We start from the raw sequence: 25,730 nt of genomic DNA, 5'->3' as shown, positions 1-25,730 counted from the left end.
AACTAAAGCCCGTTGCCATTTTTGTATTTTAGAGAGAAATCTTTCACCCCAAAAACAATAGCTTCATGGCGATGGAATAATCTGAAGATGAAATCCAACTCATTTCTACCCAGGTAGCTTCGCTGCCTATTCTGAGATAAATATGAATGATTTACTACCTCCAAACCTTGTGGGGACGGTCTTCTGATGTACATACAGACACAAGATAAAGCGCAGCATCCAACAATAATTCAAAAGAGGAGAAAAATACCAGACCCATAATTCAAAATTTAATCCAGCTTAGGTATAAGACAATAGAACAGAATAGCCATTAACTAGCCTAGCCTCATTTGGGTTGGTAAAGGGAAAGGTCAAAACACCAACTAAATATTTGAACTTTTCCGTCTCCAGTACAGACGCTAAAAATATAGAATGAGCCAAAAAACAAAACAAACACAAAAAAAAAAAAAAAAAAAAAACTACATAATTAATACATTCTGATAGTGTCAGTCTTTCATCAGCTATGCAATCTCTCTGACAGAATATCCAAGTGTATGATAGATTAAAGGCCACCTTCCTAGCCTAGTATACATGCTTTTGGTGCCCACCATCACCAAAAAAACATGCCATGTAAGAACTCGCAGGTAGTAGATGCAACAGACTTCTGCAAAGGATTGGCAACTACCTGACTATGTAAGATGATGGAGGAGAGGTAGAAAAGTAGAGTAACTTGAATCAGTTATGACACAGCTGCTTCAGAGGAAGTAATCTGGCGTTCTACGAGTGACATCTGGCTCTCCTCTCCTTGGAGCCGGCTCAAACTGCAGCAAGATGAACTTAACAACTTTACAAATGCACAGTAAAGCATCCAAGCATCCGATTTCAAAATTTAGCTAGTGCTCTTTTACATTACTTGTGTACAAATGTGCATACATGGATAGGAAAAGGAAAAGAGTAGGGTGGGAAAGAAAGAGGACAAGGGGGGGAGAAGAGAGAGACAGACCTGGATGAATGTGTGACTCTGGCAATCATCAACTTCCAAGATAGAAGCCATGTTTCCACAACGATAACAATAATTAGGAGCACTAAATATAGTAACCACCTTTTGTTCCTGTTCCAAAACAATAATTTTGAATTCAAAACCCGAAGCACTTTAGACTGGACATACAAGCAAGAATAATAATAATTTAAGTTTTGAGAATCATGATTACATGAGCCCAGTTAAATCCATCCATAACCAGTTGATGAGCTCTAGCAATCAATTTTAAGCTGTTTGTGTGATTGAATTGTTCAGATATATCCTGAAGAGAAGAATGCACATTTGTTATTAAAAAACTGAAATAAAAGCCAAGGCAACACTAAAGTGTCAAAAATTGGTCACTTTGGACATATGTTACCTGGCCAAAAGTATATCCAGCACCACGCGGTGAGATACCCCAACCACATCTATCATCTGGGTCAGACCATAATAAATCACACATGGGCCCTTCATGAGGAACCTCTTGAACACGATCAAAATTTCTTATGTTATCCAGAGTTTCAATCGAAGGGGACAGTCCTCCATGCAGACAAAATATTTCCGACTCCACCTAAAAAGAAGAAAACGTCAATACATCAGTGAATGGAGACAACAAAACCATTTTGACTACCATCATTCTCACTTCAATCTAGCAGGTATAAAGTTAACACGCGAAAATTACAAGGGCTGTGTATATTTTTAGGCAGGACTAAAACAACATAGTAATAAAGTTGGTAATTTTGATTTTTGCAATAATTATTAAATAATTTATCTTCTTCTGCAGTGAAAACCATATTTGTATGTTCTTTTAGCAGCGCATTCAGTCTACCTTAAACAAAAATACAAGATACAGCCAATCGCTTCCATGACATTCTGGAAAAAAATAAATGCCAATTTTTAAAGTAGAAACTAAGAGACTTCTACTTTCTGCTTAGAATGATCTTGATATGCTTTAACAATGAGAATATATATAGCAAGCTCTAAATCCCAACTTTTCTTGCCCAACCAAAATGACAGTTCTTCAAACTCCAAAACTGAAATAGGAATAAATATTTTACACTAATATTATAGTATAATAATAGCACCACAACACTAAACTGCAAGGAGAACGACAACAATGTCGACACACAAAGCCAAATGAAATACAAGCCCAGTAAAACATAAATGTCAAATATCAAAAAAACAAAAGGGCTGATATATATGTCCTTAGTTCTTTCTTTCCTAGCATGCACCATATATTGGTTCTACTCACCAAAGCAGTTAATGGAAAATAGTCAAAAAGGTCTGTAAAGATCTTCCAAACATTAGCACTGCCATACCTGTATGTAAATCACCATAAAAAAATATTATCATGGATTTGCAAGAGGAAGAAGCAAATATATTGTCTCCACATGACTGCAATTTATCTGAAGGGCATATCTCCAGAAACTCAAATCTACTAGTTTTATATATCATATCAATCGAAGCAAATGCAATACATCTTTATTTTCTTAACTTGATAAAGAGTAGTTTAAAAAATATCATTGAAAAGATAAAGAATAGCATATAGTAATGTGAAAGCTAGTACATCTATGGCTCATAATACTACAGCCTTTGAAATGAAGATTGTGCATAGAACTCACTTTCGCAGACATTCATCATAAAACCCGTAAACCTGAGTGATCTGCCAAAAAGAAAGGGAATGAATCAAGAATTAGCTTGACATTCACTATTATAGTTGGACAAACTCTGAATTAAGACTCAGATATGCAAAATATAACATCATATCATGTCAAACTTTCACATGTGTGGGAAGGCCAGGAAGAAGATGCAAACTTCATACCTGGCGGCTTTCATGATTTCCTCTGAGAATGGTAATCCGCTGTGGATAACGGACTTTTAAAGCCACCAATAGCTGAAAGAGCAAAAAATCAGTATCATCCAAATGGAATGCATAAATGGTTTAAGTTTTACTATCGATCTTTAAAGTTGCTGATCTCAATTTACAAAGATTATGCTAGCTAATGCAAAACTTTCTATGAACATAATAATATGCATCTTTATGAACAGAAAAAGTAACAGCAGGCAACACCATTTGACTCCAGAGTTTGAAAAATATCTAGCATAAATCTAGCACGGAGTATACTCTCCTTAAAGTGGAAAGTAGTGAAAAAACCACTAGTAATAAGTTTCCCATCATTTCCCTCCTGAATTACATCTGAATTTAAAGTGCTTCCACTAGATAGGGAACCAAAAGTGACGGATAAGAGCAAATGCAGTAAATCTAAACCCAAAACTCCATTCCAAAGGAAAATCTAATGAGCTCACCATCTCTTTAACCAGTATTATTCGCCCAACAACAAAAGAAATCTTCCAAAAGGCCAAGGCATCTCAAAGTCAAAGTGTTAAGGGCCACTGATATCAAACCAAGTCAGGTGTTTGTCTTCTGGTGGTGATGGGAGCATCTGGCCAAATTTCACTCAGCTAACAGCCAAAACCCTTAAAAGTCTTGCCCAAATTTCTTTACAATGTGTGCTGTTTCTGCCTCTAGACCATATTTTAGAAGAAACTGAAAACATAATTTCATGAAAAAGGGTAGACAAAGGCTTTTTATGATTTATCATGTACATACCGTAACAGTTTCAACAGAATAGTACCCACGATCCACATAATCTCCCATAAACAAGTAATTTGTATCCGGACACTGTCAGTTAAGAAAAAAAACAACTGTAAGGCATAAGCTCAAGGGAAAGCCTGATCTTAAGCACAGGAAAAACAAAGCAAAACTGTATAATAGATGAGGAAAAGCAAGCATATATAAGTTGTAACACATCCTAAGATTACCAGAATGACATTTATAAGGACACTATCTAGTTATAAGAGGTAAATATTAAATAGAAAATTGTTATCAAAACAAAACTCTAAAGCATAAAGTGCCAGAGCAAAAAAGCTTACACGTAGTTAACACATTCCAAAGAAGATATATTAAAGGGATAATGTCATATTTAGCCCCTATAGTTTACCTAAAAGTCTAATATGATATCTATATAAAGAAATGTTCAATGTGGTATCCAAACTTTCATTCCGTTTATCACAGTGCCAACGTCTAAAGCCGTTAAGAAAATTATATGACGTGTCAGTGGACCAACCAAAATGCACCATTTGGTCAAAAAATGCCAATTCACTTTTTAGGTCAATAATTAGGAAAGACACATGCCATACTCCCATTTGTTAAAAAATTTAATTGTTTATTTTAAAAATAAAAATTTAAAAATATAGTTTTATACTTTGAAAAATAAAAAATAGAAAATTTATAAAATACATTTTATTTTCTGAAAAATATAATAAGAGAAAAAAAGAAAAAAGAAAATTTATTTTAAAAAAATGAAAACAAAACTTCCAAAAAATTTTCCTTTCTTTTTTCTCAAAAATTTAAATTATTGTTTGAAGAATTAAAAAATCAAAATTCTACAACTTAATTTATTTTTTGAAATATTGAAAATTTAAAAATTTAAAAAAAGACGTTCTTATTTTTTTGAAAAATAAAAAAAAAAGAACATTTATTTGTTTAAAAAAATCTTTCTCTTTTTTTTTTCTTTCCTTCTCTCTCTTCTCCTTCCTCCTCTCTCTCCCAATCCCCCCACCTAAAAGCCAGATCCAACCAATAAATGACCAAATCTGGCCAGCCAAGGCCGAATCTGGCATCAATAGGCCAAAAAAGGCATGAAAACAGACCAGATCCACCGCATGTTTAAAGCGGATCAACCTGTTTCAAGCTGATTCCAGCCTACTGATGCCGGATTCAGCCATTAAGATGGGCAATCGAGAGAGTGAGAAGATAGAAGGAAAGAAAAGAAAAAGAAATTTTGTTGAAAAGATTTTCAATTTTTTATTTTTAAAAAAATAATAATTTATTTTTAAAAATTTTCATTTAAAAAAATTAGGACTCAAAGTTATCCACGCATGCAACTTAAGATGATCTCATTGGGTGACGTCACATTTTTCCTGCCATGTGTCACAATTTAGTTGATTAGTCACACAAATAGATTTTGAAAACAATGTTAAATGTTAGGGTAAATTGATTCACATAACTAAAGCTCAAGTATCATATTGAACTTAGTACAAGGTATCCCATTAAATATTTTCTTACAGTACAAGGACTAAATGTGACATTAACCCTAAATTAAAGATATCATCATTACACTGACATTCGCTCAATCAAGAAACCTTCGTAGAGCTCCAATCTTCAAAAGCATTGAGGTCTCAACTAATTATTTACAAATTCCCTCAGCTGAAACAGAAGAACTGAATACCAAAATAAGGTCACAGTCAGAAAAAGTACCTTCCCTCCAATTCGAAAAAGTTCTGCAAGATCATGAAACTGCCCATGAATATCACCACAAATTGTCACAGGGCTTTTCACAGGCTGTGATACAAAAATTAAAAAGAAAATCAATATTTTGCCATATCAAGGATGAGAAATCTCAGCATCTCCAAAATACATCAGTAAATAAAGACATATAGATCCTGGAAAACAAAGATTTCGACTGGAATTAGAGACTAAGGCGAGCAAAAATAAAATGGTAAACCTGGACATTGCTTTCTTCCATTAATATTTCCTTTGCCTTGTCACATAATGCTCTGACCTAAAGAAGGCAACACGAAAGCTAATACAGTTACTAACAATTATATTCGCCCAAGATGGGAAAAAGAAAAGGACTTCCATTGATCAAACTGAGAATGACATAATTCAAATAAAACAAGAAATCTGGCAGTAAGAGCAGTTTAAACACACAACATTTTTTTTTTTGCAAACATCCCGAGTTCTTTCAAAATTACCTACGTCGAATATATCGAAAATTTGATTTTTTTTTTTTTTTTGGCTTCGAAATGAACAAGGAAATGCACTTTTTATTTATTCATTAACTGTAGTAACTCTAATTAAAAATTTAAAAAGAATCAGAATTATTACTAAATATTGCAAAAATAAAAATTAAAATAAATTTAATTCAAAATCATTTTGATATTCATTTCGCATCGAAACAGAGCCTAATCGATCATTCACAAATAATATATATATATATATATACACACACTACTGAGCTAATTCCTAAAATATTTCCGTGCTTTCTTGGAAAACAAACAGATCGTGAGAAAAGAACAGGTACCTGCTGCTCCGAAAGCGGCTTACACTGCATGAGCTGCGAGATCTGCTCATCGAGATCGGTGGTTGAGTCTGTTGGTGAGGGATTAGCGCCCATCTTTGATATACCAGTTGGAATAATCAAGCGTGAGAACCGTTATACGGATTAGGGATAACCCTAACCCTAGTTTGGATTGGGAAATTTTCTTTTGGGTTTTAAATATTTTCTTTTTTCGTTTTTCTCTCTACACTACCTTTCTGGCTCTCTTTGCTCCTGTCACGAAGACGAAATGAGAGGGCGCGTGAATTGAAGCAGCGAGTGGAGCGTCTGGCGTAGATCTGAGGTTCAATTACCTTATCACCCCAGTGGCTTTGCCATTATTACGACTTCTAAAAATTTAATGTGAACCTTCGAAATGCCTTTGTTTTTTTTATATATAGGTAAACGCAATGCATCGATAGTACTATTACTACGTACTGTTTTTTTTTTTTAATTAGCACTTTAGAGGTTAATATAATTAATTTAGTATTTAGTTTCTTTTATTTGTAAATGGTCGAAACATATGAATGTTAATGTGTAAGATACTTGCTATTTTTTAAATATCTTATGTCAAATTCTATTATTTGATTGAATATCTAAATTTTATAAATATTTTATTAAAATTTAAAGTTATTGCCTGAACTCATCTCTCACTATCCTAAATACTATTCTTTTTTTTTTAGATATCCTAAATACTATTTCTTAAATACTTAAATTCGTTAAATACTTAATTACAATAAATTTAAAATTAATTTTTATGTATATTATTAATAAAAAATAAATTAATAAGTTAACCTTAATTCATACAAATAAAATCAAAGTTTAGAATTATAATTACAACAATTAATGAATTTTAGTGAGTATTATATTAATTATAAAAATTTTATAAATATAAATTAATATACATAATTATAATTTAATATTAAATATTATTATTTATAATTGAATACAGATAGTGGATACGTCAAAATCATTATCCAAACCTATGGTGATTAATAGTTTCATTATTCAACCTCTGATTATAAGATATTTTAATCATACTTAATTAAATAGAATAATGTAAAATATCTTATACTAGATACTCATTATCGTCGTTAATGAACAATATGAACATTTCATAAAATGAAAATTCTATTGTATAATTCAAAATATAATAATATTTTATATGTATCAAAAATCTTTTAAAAGATAAAGGTATACATTCATTAAACATCAGTCACATTGTATTATTTTACATAAAATTTAAAAATAAATAAATTATTTAATTTTCAAATGAAGATAAAATGTGCCATATTTTCACAGAAGTTTCTCTTTGGAGATTAGTACCAAAAAAATACCACTTGTAGGATTCTCTAATTGTATGCTACATGCACTTTTTTTATAATCTTGTCTATCTTTTTATTTTTTACAAAATTTAAGGCGTCAAAAAAAGGAATAAAAGAAAATTTAAAAAATTAATTTTAAAAGTGTTTGTTTAAGGAATTAAGTTATTTCAAGAAATTATGACAAAAGTAAATAAAAATATATATTAAAAAATAACATTCGGACTAACGAAAAAACAAGAAGAAATAACTTTTTGAATTTCTTCCGTCCTATTATTTGTATCCTCCCAATTTACTTTTTGTCAAAAAAAATCACGCATGGCATAATGGTAATTTGCAACAAACAATAAAAAATAAAAATATGATAAGAAACAAAAAAGGCATAGTAATAATCATATTAAATTATTATTATAAAAATAATATAATTCTTATGTTTGCGAGGGACGGTAATGACCAAAAAGTGAATGAATCTTCGACACCGCTCCAATGGACACTTGTACTTGGATTCGTGAGGGCCTCTGTGCAATCAGCGGGCAAAATAAACAAGAAAAATCGCTTCACAATCTAAAAATTTCGATTCTTTTAATTAAATTCTTCTCCAATTTATATTATTTAATATAATAATCTTGAAAAGTGTTTTTACATTAGTTGTGAGCAAAACTTTTAAGAAAAAATGAACATAAACAAAAATCAAATTATATTTTATTGAATTTGTTTATGAAATGCATAAAGAAGTAAATTATTGTTTACACTTTGAAAGTTATTTATCATAATTTTTCAAAGTAGTTTCAATATATGATCTAATATAATAGTTAGTTTTTAGCTTATGTGACGCAAGAAATACGAACATAAATATTCTTATATTCAATGTAAATAAATTTTCTTAATTAAATATATAATATAACTTATGTGAGCCTATTCTCTCCAAAAAAAAAACTTATGTATGTCTAAGTATGTGTAATTAAATATATAAATATAATATGGGTTGGGTTTCAAGCCAAGCTTGGGCTTTGTTTGCAATATGTTAATGCGAGCGAGTTTCTGTGTTTCTGACTTGTTGAAGGGGTTTAGCCCAATTGGTAGTAGGATTTGGTTGAAGGGAAAAGCCCATTTTCTCCCAATTGAGTTTGAAAGGAAATTACCAAAAATTTTCAGTGCTACCAATTTTCACCGACCTGGGGATTTATGAAACTACCTAGTTGGATGTGCTCCTACGCCTACAATCACAATTATTGCTTACTTTTGGACTTTATGACTCTTTGCTATTTAAACACATATATGATGATTGGAAATTATAATAAAGACATTTTCAAAGGTACTTGTTTTGTTTGATTTAGTTTTAAATTTAGAACAAGTGGGATATAACTGTTCAATTAATAAAAAAAGTGTGGGATATAAGTTTTCAAACTTATACTATTTTCCACGCCCAAACGAGGAGCTTTAAAGAATTATTCTAAATACATGTACCTTAATTTAAGTCACTTAAGACTTGAAATTTTAGAGTCTATTACTCAATTATTACTTTAAAAGCTTGTAATCAAGTTGTTATATATATATTCTTGAATTAGGAAAAGAATATTCAAATTTCATTTTTGATATAATATAAAAAAAAGTTCCTAAACTATTTAGAAAAATTCAAATTAGTTTTTATCAATCAAATCCTTACATTTTATTTTGTATCAATTAAGCTTTATATTTTTTATTTTGAATTAAATAAATTTTTATGATTAATTATTGATTTAGTCAAAATGTCATTTGTTATTATATGTCACGTGACGCTGACATGATATTTTAATATATCATAATTAATGATAATGTAACATATTGATATATCATTATTGATGATGATGTAACATGTTAATTTAATATGAAAATATGACCATATGATATTTTTCACATTTTATATCAATATCATTTGACTTAATATTATTTTGCTTAATAGTAATAAAGACTTATTTGATCAAAATAAAAATATACGAAATTGATTGAATATAATAAAAAATATTTATTTAACTTTTTTTAAATAGTTTAAGAACTTATTTGATTTACTATTGAAGTAAATGATTTACACAAATTATTATAAACTTTCAAATAAATAAAGATATGTATTTTTCAAAAAAAAAAAAAAACTCAAATCAAATACAACTATTGTTGATGACAATTTTTTTTTCATTGCTTTGATTAGCAATTCGTCAAGGGATTACCCTCACAAAGGCAAAAACACTTTATAATATATATAAGTTACTTTTTATTTTTTTCTAAATAAGAAGAATATATATTATTGCATTATCTTTTATTCTTAATTAACAAAAATACTCCCTTCCCCTGCTTAAGGAAAAAATATTTCTCATTTTCTCACATGAAGTGTAGATAATACTATCATGTTGTCAAAATTAATTAAAGTTTTATTTGATTAATATTTTTATTTTTACTATTTGGTTTTGGGTTTTTACTCATTTTTTATAAAAATGTATTAATCAAAAGGAACATAAATAATATAATTTTTGACATTAGACTTAGAGGAAATTGTGAGAGGTAACATTTTTCATAAGTCTAATTCAAAAATATCATTCATTATATTTTTAGCTAATTTTTGACATGACTTGATAACAATGACATTTAAACAATTTCAGACAAATTAAAATAGTTTTAATTTTCTCTATCCCTCCATCCAGACAAAATTTTCAAAATTAAATCTCGATTTCTCTATTGCCAAATATTATCTATCTCGCTATCCAGCTCTTTCTTACCATCCCAAAGAGCAGAGATGACATCAAGCTATTTCTTTTTTTGTTTTATTTTTTTGGATGGTGGATCTTGGGTTTCTCAAGGGTGATGAATAGTGATTTTACTCTTCTATGGTGATTGCAGTCAGCATGATGAATGTGGTAACTGGATGTTTTCAGTGATGACTTGCTTTAAAATGTGTACTGCGATGGAGATGTCTGTGTTGATGAGTTAGATTAGATTGGCTAAGATGATGGGCTCAGGGATAAATAACAGCTAAAGCATGTTTGATGGGTTTTATAGTGGTTCACTGTTTTATTGTATCTGAGATTGATATGATTGTTAAGCACGTTTGTTAAGGATTTTATTTCTTTTTATGGGATTTTTAGTTAGAATTGTTCAAATAATACTTTGTAAATGAAGTATATTTTGTTTTTACACAAGGGGAATGAGTAAGGCCCTCTCAATAAGAATATATTTTGTTTTGCTTCGGAAGATTATGGAATTTTGTAATCTCTCTTTTATGAAATGCACAATTTCTTAACTTAGCAAAAACAAAAAAATATATGTTTTAGGTTCTTTGGTTGATTGGTTTATTCATAGAACTCAAAAGATAAGGAGTTGAAATTGATTAAACATATATGTATATTAGAACATTGTATGACTTTGACAATTTAAATCTAGTTGCAAGTAGGCAAATCAATTAGTTATTAGATATTGCATTATTGGTTTTTAGGCATTGTGTCACTGATTTTTAAGTATTGCAAGATTGATTTTTAGGTATTACGTGACTTAATCATTGCATGATTGGTTTTTATGTATTACATGACTGGTTTTAGGCATTGCGTGATTGGTTTTTAGACATTGTGTGACTGATTTTTAAGCAATGCTTAAGCACACAATGCCTTACTAACAATTCACGCAAATAGTCACGCAATTCCTTACTAACTAGTCACGCAATGCCTATCAACTAGTCACGCAATACCTATCAACTAGTCACGTAATGTCATATCAATCAGTCATGTAATACTTAAAAATTAGTCACATAATGCTTAAAAACTAGTCACGTAATACTTAAAAACTAGTCACGCAATGCTTAAAAATTAGCCATGTAATACCCAAAAATTAGTAAAGCAATGCCTTAAAACTGTCACACAATGCCCAAAAATTAATTACGTAATGCCTAAAAATCACAAAAACTACTGAATTTTATTTAACAAAAACAACAATTTCAAACGATACACTCTATTCCGTTTAACAACATAATTAACGAATATGCCTACTTGACGAAAAATACTCAAAATGCTTAAAGATTTTTCTTCATGTATCAAAAATCACTTCAAAATGCTTAAAAATGCTCAAAACGCTTAAATGCTTTTCTTCGTGTTTCAAAAAATTACTCCAAAATGCTCAAAATACTTAAACGTTTTTCTTTTTGGTAAGGAATACTTCAAAGTTAAATGGTCTGGTGTGAAAAACTTAAAGAATATGAGTCGGTTTGAGAGTTGGACCTAAACATATAGGTCGGTTTCATTGAAAGTAATTTTGTTCAAAATTAATTTCTCTTAACTAAAAATAATTAAAATTATAAATAAAGTTATTTTTAAAAACACTTTATGTATGATGGGTATTTTTAAAAAGAACTCTTAAATTTATCATACTTAATAGTTTTTATTTATCTTTTAAAATAATACGCCAACGAATTCTAATATTTCAGTATTTGAATATTATCGAGGTTTCAAAAAAGGATATTTTAAAAAATAACCCTTAAATATAATATATTTTTAAAAATAATATTCTTTATAATTTTAACTATTTTTAGTCAAGTTAGATAAAATTACTTTTAATGAAATTACACGCTATGATGTTACACATCATGTACAAAAACATGTTACACGCTATGGTTAGGTTGTTATACACCATGTACAAAAATATGTGACAAGTCATGGTTAGCTTGTTACACATCATGGTTAGGTTGTTACACGTCATGTACAAAAATATGTGACAAACTATGATTAGCTTGTTACACGCCATGGTTAGGTTGTTACATCTATGTACAAAAACATGTGACAAGCTATGGTTAGATTGTTACATGCCATGTTGAAAAAAATACTGTTGTTACACGCTATGTACAAAAACATGTTATACGCCATGGTTAAAAAAGATTGTTGTGATGCCCCACTCATAAAAAGACAAAGAGAAGAAGAAGGAAAAATGGGAGGCCGGCCAAAAAGGAGAAGGAAGAAAGGAAAGAGAAAAAGAAAAGTCAAGTTGCCAAAAAGGAGAAAAGACAAGAAATAAAGGGAAGAAGAAAGAGAAGAGGAAAGAGAAGGAAGAGAGTGGGGGGCTCGAGGGAGAGAAATGAAAGAGGAAAAAGAGAAGAAAAAAAAAAGAGGGGGAGAAGCATCTCGGGGAGCAGAAAAAGAAAAAAAAAAGAGGGAGCACAACGACTAGGAGAAGAAGGAGAGGGAAGAAAGAAGAGAAAGAAAGAGAAGAAGAAAGAGAGAGGGAGCAGCGGCAGAGGAGAAGAAGGAGAAGGAAGAAAGAAGAGAAAGAAAAAGAAGAAGAATGAGAGAATGAGCAGCGGTAGAGGAGAATAAAGAAAAAAAAAAGAAAAACCAAATATATGCAAGAACCAATAGCGAAGTAGCGTTCCGCTATTGTGAGGTGAGTGGGTGCTAGATTTTAAAATTATTTCTCTATAATATATTATATATATTGCATTTGATAGTTGACGAAATTGTGGAGAGCATGAGTTGATAGAAAGTTTTAGGTTGTTTGGGTTTGTGACAAGGGTTTTATATACGCTTTTCTTTAAAATATATATATAAATATATATATATATATATATCTATATGTTTTTAAATACGAAAAAATAAACCTTTAACTGGTTTTCACTTCAAAAATCGTACCTTGCAAGTTTGTGTGATGTTTAGGCCAATGGTCTTTGTATCGATTCATAAAGCTTGATGATAAATTATTTATTTTACTTAGCAAGCTGATTTGGTAAATATACCATGCTTTGAGATAAAATATGCATAACATTGATTTATGATTATATTGTTTACAAACTATTATGTTTTGCAAATACTTTAAATTGCAATGATTTTCGATATTTGATTGCAAAGGGGGACCTGAAGCCCCAATTCATATTGGGTGATGTTGGCAGTTCCCATGAGTAGGTAAAAAGGGAGACCTAAAGCCCCGATTCATATTGGGTGACGTGGGCAGTTCTCACAAGTAGGCAAAGGGGAACCTGAAACTCCGATTTATATATGATGGCGTGTGCAGATCCCACGAGTAGGCAAAAAGAGGGAATTGAAGCCCCGATTTATAAATAGTGGTGTGGGCAGTTTCCCACGAGTAGGTGATGATGTTTGAGATAGCAAGCCTAAGGGTTATATTAAACTTACCTGAGGATGATGTTCCCTTGTGGATTTTTATTTTACTATGTATGATATTAATACTTGAAAATTTTTATTTATTTAATGGCAAGTGAAATTTATCTATTTATTGGTGATCAATTAATTCATCTTTTTTTATATTTAAGAATTTTCATTTTTTTCACTTGCCATTAAATTTAATGTTGACTGGATGTCGGGGTTGAAAGATTTTTTAGTATCTTAAATACAACTGCTTTCATACATGTTTACTTGAGAATTATTATTTTTAAGAATTGTAAGGTATAAAAACAAATCTCTTGGTTTTATGGAATGTATTTTCTATGCTTACTTGGGTTTATAAACATTCCACCTTTATATTTGTTTCCACGCCTCGCCTGTTCATGGGGTCAATAATGATCACTAAGCCTATAAGACTCACACCCCTCTTATTTTTTCTTTTTGCAGATAGATATCAGTCTAACGTGTAACTATCAATGTATACAGACCACAGCAGAATAGGTAAAAGCATCTCCTAACCTCGCTGTTAATCGCTTCGCTGTTTAGGGTTGTGTCAAAACGAAAATTGTCAAATGTTGAAAATGTTATTAACTTATAAACGTGAATTGTTATTATTATTTTGAATGAAGTAGATAGTAATTTAATTATTAATATTTGCTTACACACATGATTTGATTATATGTATTTAATGAACTAGTGGAAGTCTTAAATGAGGTTTATTCACAACTTAGTTGAAATTTTTTAGAAGTCTCGAACGCCAATAGCGACCAAAGAGGGATCGTTACAGTTGTTACATGAGATGTTGAAAAAAAACTATTGTTGTTACATGTTGAAAAAATATTGTTGTTACACGACATATTCAAAAACATTTTGTTATACTTTAATGCTTAAAATATTGTTGTTACTTACGAACTAAAACTTCAAATCCTCTCAACTCTTTTCATTTTTTTTGTTTTCTTGACAATTTGACACCTATTAAAGTATTTCTAACATGTTTTCGTAAATCAAAAAATAAATTTTTTTATTTAAAACACCAATTTTGACTAAAAATAAAAAAATTTTCTTTGAAAACCTAAGTTTGTAAATTTAAAATTTTGAGTTTATTGGTGTCTAGGTACCAAATTGATTCAATTAAAAGTTATTTCATACATTTGTGATTATTTCTACTATTTTAGTTTTATTCAAAATACTTAAAAATCGAATTTCCCAAATAGCTACCCACCCAAGTACGTCAAAATCATTTCTTGGTGTCTCGAAAACATAAGAAAGAGAAATTTGAAATAGCAAGAGAGAATCGAAAGCATAGCAGACGAATGCCGAACAGAGAAATCAATAAAATTTGAGATAGTAGGATGGTGAGAGAGAAATCCGAAACACAAATGGAAAGAAATTGTAATGAATGGTTTAATTTATTTGAAATAGTTTAAAGGATATTTTTATCAAGTCGTGATTAAATATAATTAAATTATTTTTATGGTTATTTTTAAAATATTTTTATTATGAAATGTCATTTCTCATAATTTTTTTAAAAAAATTTTTGATATAAGATGACAAAATTTTGCATAAATCGAAATGAAAAACAAAAAGTTAATTTCGGAGGAGATTTAGCAAAGATTTTCAAGTTGTCCTGTCGTCGGCAGTCACAGCTGAGTGAAGTACAAGAATTAACAAAACTGATGTGGTACCCACACGAAGGTTAAAGCGAATCATCATCATCCGTCCTTTACACGCGCGGAAAAATGCAATCCACCGACAGTAATTGCCAGTTACCACAATTTAGAGAACTATTAAAGAATATTTAGTCATCTTTAATTTTATTACTAGGAAATCCGCTTGGGTTAATATTTTTTATTATAAAATTATGATGTTTTTATATTTGAATTATTTGAAATCACAATTCTTTAAAGAAAAAAATCTAAATTTTTTTAATAAAAGAGAGTAAAAGAAAAGTTAAAATCTTTTAATCCTCAACAAATCATTTTATTTTCTAATTGTTTCCACTTTTGTTGTTGATTTTTTCTTATTTCAACAAATAGTACATTTAAAGTTTATTAAAAAAAATCTTGTATTATGAAATTGTACATGTTTAAATAAAAATTTTAATTGTGTATTATTACATAAATGAATGAGAGCTCTCTATATATCTATAATATAATTCTAATTAACTAACAGTATTACTAGATAATAATATTATATTATACTTCTAATTATTAGATATTTTGTATACTTTCTAATTAAAAGTATTATAGTATAACTTTAACTAGCTAGATAATAGTATTGTATCATAATTATAGTTACTAAAATTTGTATATAATTTCTAATTAACAATATTGTAGTACACCTTTAACTAATTAGATATAGTATTGTATTATAATTTTAATTACTAAATATTTTTAATAATTATCATAACATGGTTAATTAAAAAAGTTTAACACAAAAATGAAAAAAATATAAAAAAAATAAAAATTTCAAAAAATAAAAATTTTAGGATAAAAACTTAAAGAAATTAAAAAACTATAGTGAAATTCTATTATTAAGAGTTTTATTAAAATTGTTATATTAATTTATTACTATTGATAACGAAACGCGGATTTAGGACGCCGTTGAGGGGTAGCTATTAATTATGACGCAAGCCCCAAATTGTACGGTCACCAAACTAGCTTTTGTAGATTTTTTCTCACTCTCTCTCATTTCTTGCTGCACCCTGCACGCAACACCGAAGCCAAAGAAAAAGCAAAGAAAAGAAAAGAAAATACCACGAAAGGAAAAGCTTTGATCTGATTTTTGAAAACCATAAAGTTAGCAAACAGCAAAAATATCGAGACACCCGATTTTTCCGCTTCCTGGCCCCATCGGCAAAAGAACTTCCAACAAAGGTTTCTGCTGTTTCTCTCATCAATTCTCGTGATTTTTATTTTAATAATCTTTCTCTTTGCAAGTCGTTTTGCATTTAAATGGTATTTTCCCTAGCAATTTTTTGGGTTATTTCAACTGCATTTTTTTCAATTCTTTTCTGTTGACTCTGCTGGCATTTTCATTGTTCAGGCCTGATCTACAAAAAGGAGAGGATAAGAAGACTTTTTGGAGGATTTAAAATTTTGGGTTTCATTTTATTTTTGGTTTGGTTGGATTAGTTTTTTGTTAGGATTTTTTTGGGTGTTTTTTAGGTTTGAGAAAATTATGAGAACTTCATGGGCAGATTCTGTAACAAACTCTGCATCTGAAATTGCAGTTTCAGACAACAATTCCGTACCTCGTCCTACTCGATCCACTTATGTCCCACCCCACCTTCGTAACCGCCCAGCTTCCGACGCACCCATCCTGTCAGGTCCGGCCACTGAAAGGACTGGTTTTAGCGGCACCGCTGGTGGGTCCCAGTGGTCCCGATGGAGCGGCGGCGGTGGGCCTAAGCCCGAATTTGGGCGTCTGGGTCAGGGGTATGCTGGAGCTGGACGAGGCGGCGGCGGCGGCGGCGGTTGGAATAATAGAAGTGGAGGTTGGGATAGGAGAGAAAGGGAAGTAAACCCATTTGGTGATGATGATGTAGTTGATAATACGGAACAGGCTTTTAATGAACAAGAGAATACGGGGATCAATTTCGATGCTTATGAGGATATTCCGGTGGAAACTAGTGGGGAAAATGTACCACCACCTGTAAATACATTTGCTGATATAGATTTAGGGGAAGTGTTGAATCAAAATATTAGGAGGTGCAAGTATGTGAAACCAACTCCAGTTCAACGTCATGCAATCCCTATAGCATTAGGAGGAAGAGATTTGATGGCTTGTGCTCAAACTGGGTCAGGGAAGACAGCTGCCTTTTGCTTTCCAATTATTAGTGGAATTATGCGGGAGCAGTATGTACAGAGACCGCGTGTAGCACGAACTGTTTATCCTCTTGCTCTCATTCTATCTCCCACAAGGGAGCTTTCTGGTCAGGTGAGATTCTTAGAACAGGTAATCTTTTAGAATGGTTTAATCTAATTTTGTTCTGATTATAATACATTTTCAGATACACGAAGAGGCCAAAAAGTTCTCCTATCAAACTGGTGTCAAGGTGGTAGTTGCCTATGGAGGAGCATCAATTAACCAACAGGTTGTTTTTGCATCAAATTAGGTTTTGCATATCATTCTTGCTGTATATTATTTGATATGTATGGTTCTTGTTGTTAACTGTGTCTAATGCTAGACTATTTTACTTTTCTACATTATATCTATTTTGACTACAATTTTGATTTGTTATATTTTGAGATTAATCACAAAATTGGATTTGGTTTTAGTATATCTTCTACAAAATTTAAGTAAAATGCAACTAATAAGTTTAAGAGGTCTACTTATTGAGAAGAGGAGCAGCAGTGCAGATACAATGTTGTTTTTGATGTAATTAGTTCATGGTTTGTTTCAAATGGATTGAAGTTTTCTTTACGTTTTTGTCTAATTACAGTTCCATCCTCGTTGAGCTGGGGTGTAAAGGTGTCTGTTGTGTTTCATAAGGTATTGGATAGATTCTCCCTGGAAGGTGTGGTTAGGTTGAGTGGGTGACAAATATGGTGCTAAGAGGGATATTAACTTCTTTAGATTAAGTATCAAGGAACTTAGTTCATGTGCTGTACCTAATTGTGTTGCCTGACTTTTCACTTTTATGTTCTTATGGAATTTTTCTTTTTTTAAATATCTCCAGTGACTTTTGGCTTACTAGTCTCCTTACAAATTCCAACCTCTCAATATCTGATATTTCTTTGTTTCTTACTTCTATTGTTTACTAATGTTTTATTCTGTACTTAGTTGCGAGAGCTGGAGAGAGGAGTTGATATTCTTGTGGCAACTCCAGGAAGACTGGTTGATTTGCTAGAGAGGGCTAGAGTGTCATTGCAGATGATTAGGTACTTGGCCCTTGATGAGGCAGATCGCATGCTGGATATGGGTTTTGAGCCACAAATCAGAAAGATAGTGGAACAAATGGACATGCCGAATCGAGGTGTGAGACAAACGATGTTGTTCAGTGCTACCTTTCCTAGAGAGATACAGGTTAGTTATAATTTTCAAATATCGTTCCTTTGTTGATTTCCTTTTTCTCTGTTATTTGGGTGTCCAAGCTGTATTTCTTGACATTTCACTCATATTTTGCGCTTAAAATTGCAAAATGTTCAACTTGTAAATTGATTTCATGTTATGTAATCTTGGTGTTGGTTTGAATTCTTTTTGCTACCTCTATATATGTTTTTAAGAAATGGAAATTGTTTTTACTCGGTGGTAAAATTGATTTTGCCCTGGCATTTGCTCAAGCACTAAATGGTTGATTGGGCTTGGTATATTTCACTTTCAAAATTTACTAATCCAAAAGAAGTAAAAATGTATTTTTGCCTTAAAATTTGCTTTAGAATAATTTTTCAAATGCATTTAAGATGATAGCAGGGGTTCTAATAATAATAAAAAAAAGACTATCCAAAGTACATCTCATAATTTATTTGTAAATTGGTGGCTGTGCAGAGACTTGCATCTGATTTTCTTTCAAATTACATATTCTTGGCTGTTGGGAGGGTTGGTTCAAGTACAGAGTTGATTGTTCAAAGGGTTGAATTTGTTCATGAGTTGGATAAGAGAAGCCATCTCATGGATCTTCTGCATGCACAGAGGGAAAATGGAATTCATGGCAAGGTAATGTGAGACATCATGTATGGACTTGCTTATTGAAGTTCCTTTGTCCATACATATTTCAATTGAAGTTAATTACTGGTTGTATTTGTTTTGATGAGTATTTACTATTCAGGGTGCTAATTCAGGTATCTAGTCTTATTGAATTGATAGGTTGGAGATGATTAATAGTTGTTGATAGTTGTGTGTCTTTGACTTTGCAGCACGCTTTGACATTAGTTTTTGTGGAGACTAAGAAGGGAGCTGACTCATTGGAACATTGGTTGTGCATGAATGGATTCCCAGCAACGACCATCCACGGTGATAGGACTCAACAGGTGATTGTTAAGAAATAAATTTGCTAAAGAGAAGTGAAACAATACGGTTGTTGTGCTAGGGTGGAATTATATACTTGTTCATTAAGTGTGTTGCTTGATATGACAACTTATCCTATGTTCTTCTTGGCCAATGTTATATTGAAGTCTGATGTATTCTATTGAGCATTACTCTCATTCCAATGACTCTAGAATGCAATCTTGAAGATCAAGATCTCTGTTGGAAGCCAGAGTTACAGAAATGATCTCGATTTTGCATTATTGTATTTGTTTAATATACTAATCCATGTCTTTTAATGACATTATCTTGCGTTCATTCTCTCTTCTACTGAATCACATCTTTAGTGATCCATTCATTGTTCCAAAAGCATTGTGGATAGGTTTTCTAGACAGGGCTAGCTTAGGAGTCTTTAAATAGCTGATGCTAAGCTGGTACAAACGCCTATGCCAATTGCCAGCTAGTTGAGCAACTTGAGCTGAGAGGGAGTTAACGACTATTTAAGCCATCCTTGTTGGGGATGGCTTTTATTTTTGTTCAAGCTGAAATTATATCCTTTTGATTTAAAATACTAGGAGATTAAGCTGTTTTGGGAAAAAGTTATTGCATCCACCATTTAGTAGGACCAGGGGTTTTTTAGTTGAAAGCTGTTCTGAGTTGTGTTGCAGTGTTCATGCCATATGCTTTACATTTACCTTAATTTGGCAGGTCTATGTTTTCACATAAATGCTTTGGGTTTGTATGCAGGAAAGGGAGCTAGCATTGAGATCTTTCAAGAGCGGGAAGACCCCGATTTTAGTAGCAACTGATGTGGCTGCTCGTGGTCTTGATATACCCCATGTAGCTCATGTGGTCAACTTTGATCTTCCCAATGACATTGATGATTATGTCCATCGGATTGGAAGGACAGGGCGTGCTGGTAAAACAGGGTTGGCTACAGCTTTCTTTAATGAGGGCAATCTGTCACTGGCAAGGCCACTAGCTGAGCTAATGCAAGAAGCAAATCAAGAGGTACCTGCATGGCTCACCCGTTATGCATCCCGGGCGCCTTATAGTGGTAACAAAAATCGACGATCTGGAGGAGGGCGTTTTGGCGGGCGTGATTTCAGAAGAGAGGGTTCCTTCAGTAGGAATCTGGATTACTATGGTGGAGGGAATAGTGGGAGTGCATATGGAGTTCCTAGCAATTATGGTGGAGGATATGCTCCGGGCGTGACAAGTGCTTGGGATTAGGTCCCACTTTATATGGATTTATTTTTTGTGTTTCTTTTGAGTATATATATTTTCCATCAGATTTGAAGGATTATTTTGTCTCCTCGTTTACTATTTCCATTTGCATATGGGTTCTAACATAGGACACTAATGAGTTCTGTGGAGGGCTGTAGAATTGATGAGTTATTTTTTGATAAGGAGGCACTCATGTGGTTGGGATGGTGACATAGGAAACTAACCAGTTAGCTGTCTGCGGGTCACCGGGAAGGAGGTTGTGGATGGTGATATAGGAAACTAACCATGTAGGCGTGGGTGCATCTTCGCTTTCACATGCTCCTTTTGGAGGAATATAGCTAGGAGCCTAGGATGCAATGTAGTAGTACGTGTGTGTAGGTACATTTGCAACCCAATTATAACAGGGTAAGGTGATGAAGGAAGAGATAGGCATGTGCATGCCTTTCTGTTAACATGATTCTGCTGATAAAATGATAATTTTTTTTTTCGTCATGTATATCAGAGATTGGGATAGGTGGGAATGAACTCTGACATCTTCAACATGTTTTAATCTCGCCCATTGGTTATGTCTGTCCTATTGATGTGAAGCTCTGAGAGAAGCAAATTTGCCGTTGTTATATTATTATTCAATCCATGTTCCTGATGTTCTATAAGGTATAGCCGCTGGCTGGAAAATAAAAAGAGTGCTTCATACCATTGTATCCTTGATTTATTCTGATATTAACTTGGTTAACAATAAGGATCCCATGGATGCGTACCGTCTGCTGAATTGAACTTGAAAGGCAACTTGGACTTGCATCGTAGATTGATTATTGAAACATCAGTTGAGGAATTTTGTGTTTAACTACATAAATATGAGAATGGCTGCCGTTTGCTTATAGCATAAAAGCTGTAACTAGGAATCAACACTCTACAGGAATTGGCGTATAAATGTTGATATAATAATTGAGAATGATTCTTGTAAAAGGACACTGATGTTTCCTTGTTCCATGGGAAAATGGTCCTGCTTTAGCCACAGTTCAGTAGCGTCAAACAAACTAAGGGACTGAAAATTTATTCGGTTATAAAACATTTTACGGAAAAATACAAGCACCTATTGATCACGTGGTAGCAAAAATATTTTTATATTAAACTTCAATAATATAGGTTCAATGAATATTAATATTTGTTTAAAAATTAAGGAATATTAATATTTAATTTAAAATATTAAAAAACTTAATATTTAACTTTAAAAATTTTTTAACTTAAAATATGAATATTTAAATTATTCAAAATTATTNTTTTAACTTAAAATATTAATATTTAAATTATTCAAAATTATTAAAATTAAAAAATATGTTTTAATAAAATCGTTCAATACAATTTAATATTTTTATTTATAATTGAATTAATCTTAATAATAATTATAACAAAAAATATTTCAATGATGGTTATTTAATGAATACACATTTACAAATATAAGGTTTGGATTTTTTACACAAATTAATGAATATTTATATTTTTGTAGTGTTATGGTAAAAAAATGATAAAATGAAAATCTTTTTGAAAATTAAAGCTTAGTTTCATTATGATATGTGATTAAATGTTTGAAAATAATTATTATTGATTTTTTTTATTTTTATTTTCATTTTTAATTTTAATGTGAAAATATTTTTCACAGAATAATTCAAATTATAAAAAATATTTTCGATAATTTATCTAAATAATAACAAATATTAAAATTTTCTATAAAATATTTTTTATAAAAAATTTTCCACCAACAGGTTAATTTTGGATTACCAAACAAATCCTTGTTTACTTAAAAACTTGACTTATAATGTTCAAATTATTGGGTGGAAATTGGAAAACGACGAGGAAGAAGCTTCTTTGACATGGAATTGGAAACTCTCACATCAAGCGTGAAGTAGTAAGTAAAATATCTGCATATCGAAAGGTGACTGTAATTGGGGAATTTGCTCAGATGACAGAAATAAGCAGGCTGTTTACTGTAGTCCTGAGCAGGTTTAGCGCAGTTATACTATCAAATCATAACAAATAGAATCTGCATTCCGTTGACAACGACAACGAATTATACAAAGATTGGCATGAAAATTGACAATGCCAAAATCCTACACTAGTATGAACTGGACTTTAATGCTTACTATTATTGCACAGCATTTCTATGTCGAACGGATCCTATAGATACATAACGACAATGTCTAAGCAAAAAGTTACAGAAGAGACCTGACAACTGAATCAAAAAACCTTCCTCTCTCAGATTGGAAAACTTCAATTGACTACACTCTGACAGTGCTTAGTTCTACGGCTTGAATTCTTGCAACATCGCATTAATGTGGATCTCCATGCAGAATTGTTCATTTCTAACTTCTTTAACATGAAAGCAAAACAAGCATATACGAAACAATTGACCCAATTAATCAAAGAAAAAGGGCCACTGATCCTTAAGAGGACTTAATTTTAAGTCAAGCTAGTGTTGAAACATTTGGAAAATTTTCTAAATCTGAACGTGTCAACTGACATAAGCAGCAAGACAAGTCAAACATGCTATGATAAACTTATATCATCAAAACGTGATACTTTGCTCCCATACTAAGGTAAGAGATGAATCCATGTTTGGTGCATCCTATTAACAGTAAAAACCTCAGCTTTTGATCATCTTCCCCTTTTAATGTAGCTGCAACATGGATAATTCTGTCAGGTAATCATTTCTCTTCACCTCATTCATCTTCTACATCTGAGGTTTCCTCATAGAATTCATCACCTGATCCAATCTCCACTTCCTCTGTCTCTTCTTCTTCTTCTCCATCTTCCACTTTATTCTCCAAGTCATTGAGCAAAATGTCTTCCCGAGGTATCAGATTCACACCTTTACCACGATAAAGAAGCCCTGTCCTCATTACATGATAGAACTTCTCTCTTAGACGAACAAGAGGATGTGGGTTTACTAGTTTTCCTCGCCTGTATCCTTCCTTGAGAGCCACAGTTGTTGTTTTACACTTCAAGGAAAGGTAGAAAATCCCTGGATATCTAGTAAATAATCGAGTAAACTTATGTGGGATGTTCAGTTCCTCTCTCAAGCTTCTCAAGTAGTTCCTCTTGGTCTTCTTGTGAATTGTCAAGCTCAAAAACTCATGCAATACACCAACAGCCCTTTTCTCCATAAGCTCACTATTTGGATCAATATGCCGAGAATCATCATATGGGGATATGTAGGGAAGCTTCTGAAACTTCTCCATCCAAGCTCTCACCTTCTTCTGAGCTCCATAACCCCTTGGGAAATTCATTAGAAATGCCAATGTGGTTTGGCCCCTCTTAAATTGCCTGTACTCATCACCCATCTCACCAACCTCATTACTTCTTTCCAATGCTGAAACGGCTAATTCCTCTCGCCATTGCACAAGTCGTACAGCTGCAACTCCAATTGGTGCCTTAACAAATCTAAAATGATCTGGAAATTTTGGGATCAACACTTTCTCAAAGTTATCTGGCAAACCAAGATCCCATTTCAAAGGATGCAGGGACTGAAGAGGTGCAGTCCTACTTTTCATCATCATAAGCAACCTACAAAGCCTCTCTATAGTATCACTCTCATGTGCCTGGTGTATGCTTTGCTCTTGTGAATCTAACAAGAGTGCAGTGCCCGTTAGTCGAAAACAAGGCAAATTAGCATAACGGGCATGTGGAAATTCTTCAAAAAGAGTAGGGTACCTGAAACAAAAGTCGAAAACATTTGGCAACTATAAACCACTATATCATATATTCAACTCAATTCCAGTTAACCAAAAACAAGGAAAATCACTTTCTTCCCAGTGCCTAATACCAGCAGTACATAACAGTACAGTAATTACCCACTAATTATCATCCACTAACAATGCAAAATCCTACATTGTCACTCTCATACCCCCAGGTACAGTTTGGTTATTGCTTCCTTAATTGCATTTTGCTTCTGCCTCTGGACAGAAAAGCAAACAACTTTTGACTAATCAAAAACAAACAACAAAAGGGTATTCAAAAATCAAGCAAAGAAGGCAAAATTACCTGCGCAGAAAGCGAAGAACGGGGACAGTGAGGCCAAGGAGCTTTTGCCAATCGGCAAAAGACTTGGCTGTAAGAAAACCGGTGGGCGACCGCTTGATGGCATCCTTTAAGAGGCAAGCCGCTTTGAGATCGGTCTCAGTGTCGATGACATGATCAAGGCTCCGGTTCTTCACCCATTTCAGCCTCACCTTAACTATACTTCTCCATTGTTGATGCCCAATTTGGGGATTTGGAAATAGTTTCCTTGTTGAGGAAAGAAAGTTGTTAACTTTTAACATTACTGGGTGTGAGAAATTCAAAATGAAGGCAAAAGAACTGCTATGCTTTGGTAATTTTTGTATTCTTTTTGGTACTTTTAGCTGCCGAGGAAGAACTGAAGCACCATCTTCGTTTCGATAATGAAGAAATAAAGATGGCTCTTTTGCGGCCCGACATCCCAAGTGGATTGTTTTTTAGCCCAAAACCCAAATAGTTTTGCCTTTCTATTTTCCTGTTGGGTAGGACCCTACACGTGTGAATCTTTTAATCTCGTTTATAAAGTTTTAAATCTCCACCGTTGATATATATATATATATGAGATAACTAGCTTTGAACTCGTGTGAGGCACTGAACATAAAAGTTTATCAATCTTTAATGATTTAAAAGTTATAATTAAAATTACTTTAAAAATATAAATTAAAAAAATAATTTAACATACAGTATATAATCAAATTATTGTTCCAACTTTGTAATATAACAAAAGAATATTCGTTACAGATATTATTCAATCTTAATATTGCATTACATTCTAATACAAATTTATACGCTTAGAAATAACCATCATTTTATTAAAAAATGTAAAATCTATTCCTTAGTATTTCGTTGACAATTATATAAAACAAAAAAGATA

General features: G+C 32.0%; 3 protein-coding genes across 3 annotated transcripts; 1 reads left to right on the top strand and 2 right to left on the bottom strand.

Annotated features, from left to right (window-relative positions):
• On the bottom strand, window positions 240-6,499 carry LOC18599178 (serine/threonine-protein phosphatase PP2A-3 catalytic subunit). The gene is made up of 11 exons (XM_007029028.2): window positions 6,145-6,499; window positions 5,566-5,622; window positions 5,319-5,402; window positions 3,609-3,680; window positions 2,820-2,891; window positions 2,620-2,660; window positions 2,250-2,316; window positions 1,377-1,568; window positions 1,191-1,280; window positions 983-1,090; window positions 240-800 (listed from the first exon to the last, which is right to left on the bottom strand). The coding sequence occupies exons 1-11, from the start codon at window positions 6,235-6,237 to the stop codon at window positions 735-737; spliced, it is 942 nt and encodes a 313-aa protein (XP_007029090.1). The 5' UTR covers window positions 6,238-6,499; the 3' UTR covers window positions 240-734.
• LOC18599177 (DEAD-box ATP-dependent RNA helicase 37) lies at window positions 16,255-21,255 on the top strand. The gene is made up of 7 exons (XM_007029027.2): window positions 16,255-16,485; window positions 16,655-17,548; window positions 17,622-17,705; window positions 18,395-18,637; window positions 19,100-19,267; window positions 19,468-19,581; window positions 20,324-21,255. Exons 2-7 carry the CDS (start codon window positions 16,790-16,792, stop codon window positions 20,807-20,809), a joined length of 1,854 nt encoding a protein of 617 aa, XP_007029089.2. The 5' UTR covers window positions 16,255-16,485; window positions 16,655-16,789; the 3' UTR covers window positions 20,810-21,255.
• Window positions 22,832-25,273, bottom strand: LOC18599176 (protein ROOT PRIMORDIUM DEFECTIVE 1). The gene is made up of 2 exons (XM_007029026.2): window positions 24,842-25,273; window positions 22,832-24,511 (listed from the first exon to the last, which is right to left on the bottom strand). Exons 1-2 carry the CDS (start codon window positions 25,117-25,119, stop codon window positions 23,521-23,523), a joined length of 1,269 nt encoding a protein of 422 aa, XP_007029088.2. The 5' UTR covers window positions 25,120-25,273; the 3' UTR covers window positions 22,832-23,520.

This window comes from Theobroma cacao, chromosome 5 (assembly GCF_000208745.1).
Source record: "Theobroma cacao cultivar B97-61/B2 chromosome 5, Criollo_cocoa_genome_V2, whole genome shotgun sequence".
Classification (NCBI taxonomy): Eukaryota; Viridiplantae; Streptophyta; class Magnoliopsida; order Malvales; family Malvaceae; genus Theobroma; species Theobroma cacao.
The sequence above is the reverse complement of the archived record's forward strand: the minus strand, read 5'-3'. Positions and strand labels throughout refer to the sequence as shown.

What these genes read in the sequence shown, in the direction of transcription:
- LOC18599178 (XM_007029028.2), bottom strand. Translation starts at nt 6,237, where the DNA reads ATGGGCGCTAATCCCTCACCAACAGACTCAACCACCGATCTCGATGAG. An exon ending in ATTCTGTTGAAACTGTTACG is followed by an intron (nt 2,892 to 3,608) that starts GTATGTACATGA and finishes TTGCTCTTTCAG; the next exon opens with CTATTGGTGGCTTTAAAAGT. An exon ending in AGAGTCACACATTCATCCAG is followed by an intron (nt 801 to 982) that starts GTCTGTCTCTCT and finishes ATCTTGCTGCAG; the next exon opens with TTTGAGCCGGCTCCAAGGAG.
- LOC18599177 (XM_007029027.2), top strand. Translation starts at nt 16,790, where the DNA reads ATGAGAACTTCATGGGCAGATTCTGTAACAAACTCTGCATCTGAAATT. An exon ending in CAAGGGAGCTTTCTGGTCAG is followed by an intron (nt 17,549 to 17,621) that starts GTGAGATTCTTA and finishes ATACATTTTCAG; the next exon opens with ATACACGAAGAGGCCAAAAA. An exon ending in ACGGTGATAGGACTCAACAG is followed by an intron (nt 19,582 to 20,323) that starts GTGATTGTTAAG and finishes GTTTGTATGCAG; the next exon opens with GAAAGGGAGCTAGCATTGAG.
- LOC18599176 (XM_007029026.2), bottom strand. Translation starts at nt 25,119, where the DNA reads ATGTTAAAAGTTAACAACTTTCTTTCCTCAACAAGGAAACTATTTCCA. An exon ending in GTTCTTCGCTTTCTGCGCAG is followed by an intron (nt 24,512 to 24,841) that starts GTAATTTTGCCT and finishes CTTTTGTTTCAG; the next exon opens with GTACCCTACTCTTTTTGAAG.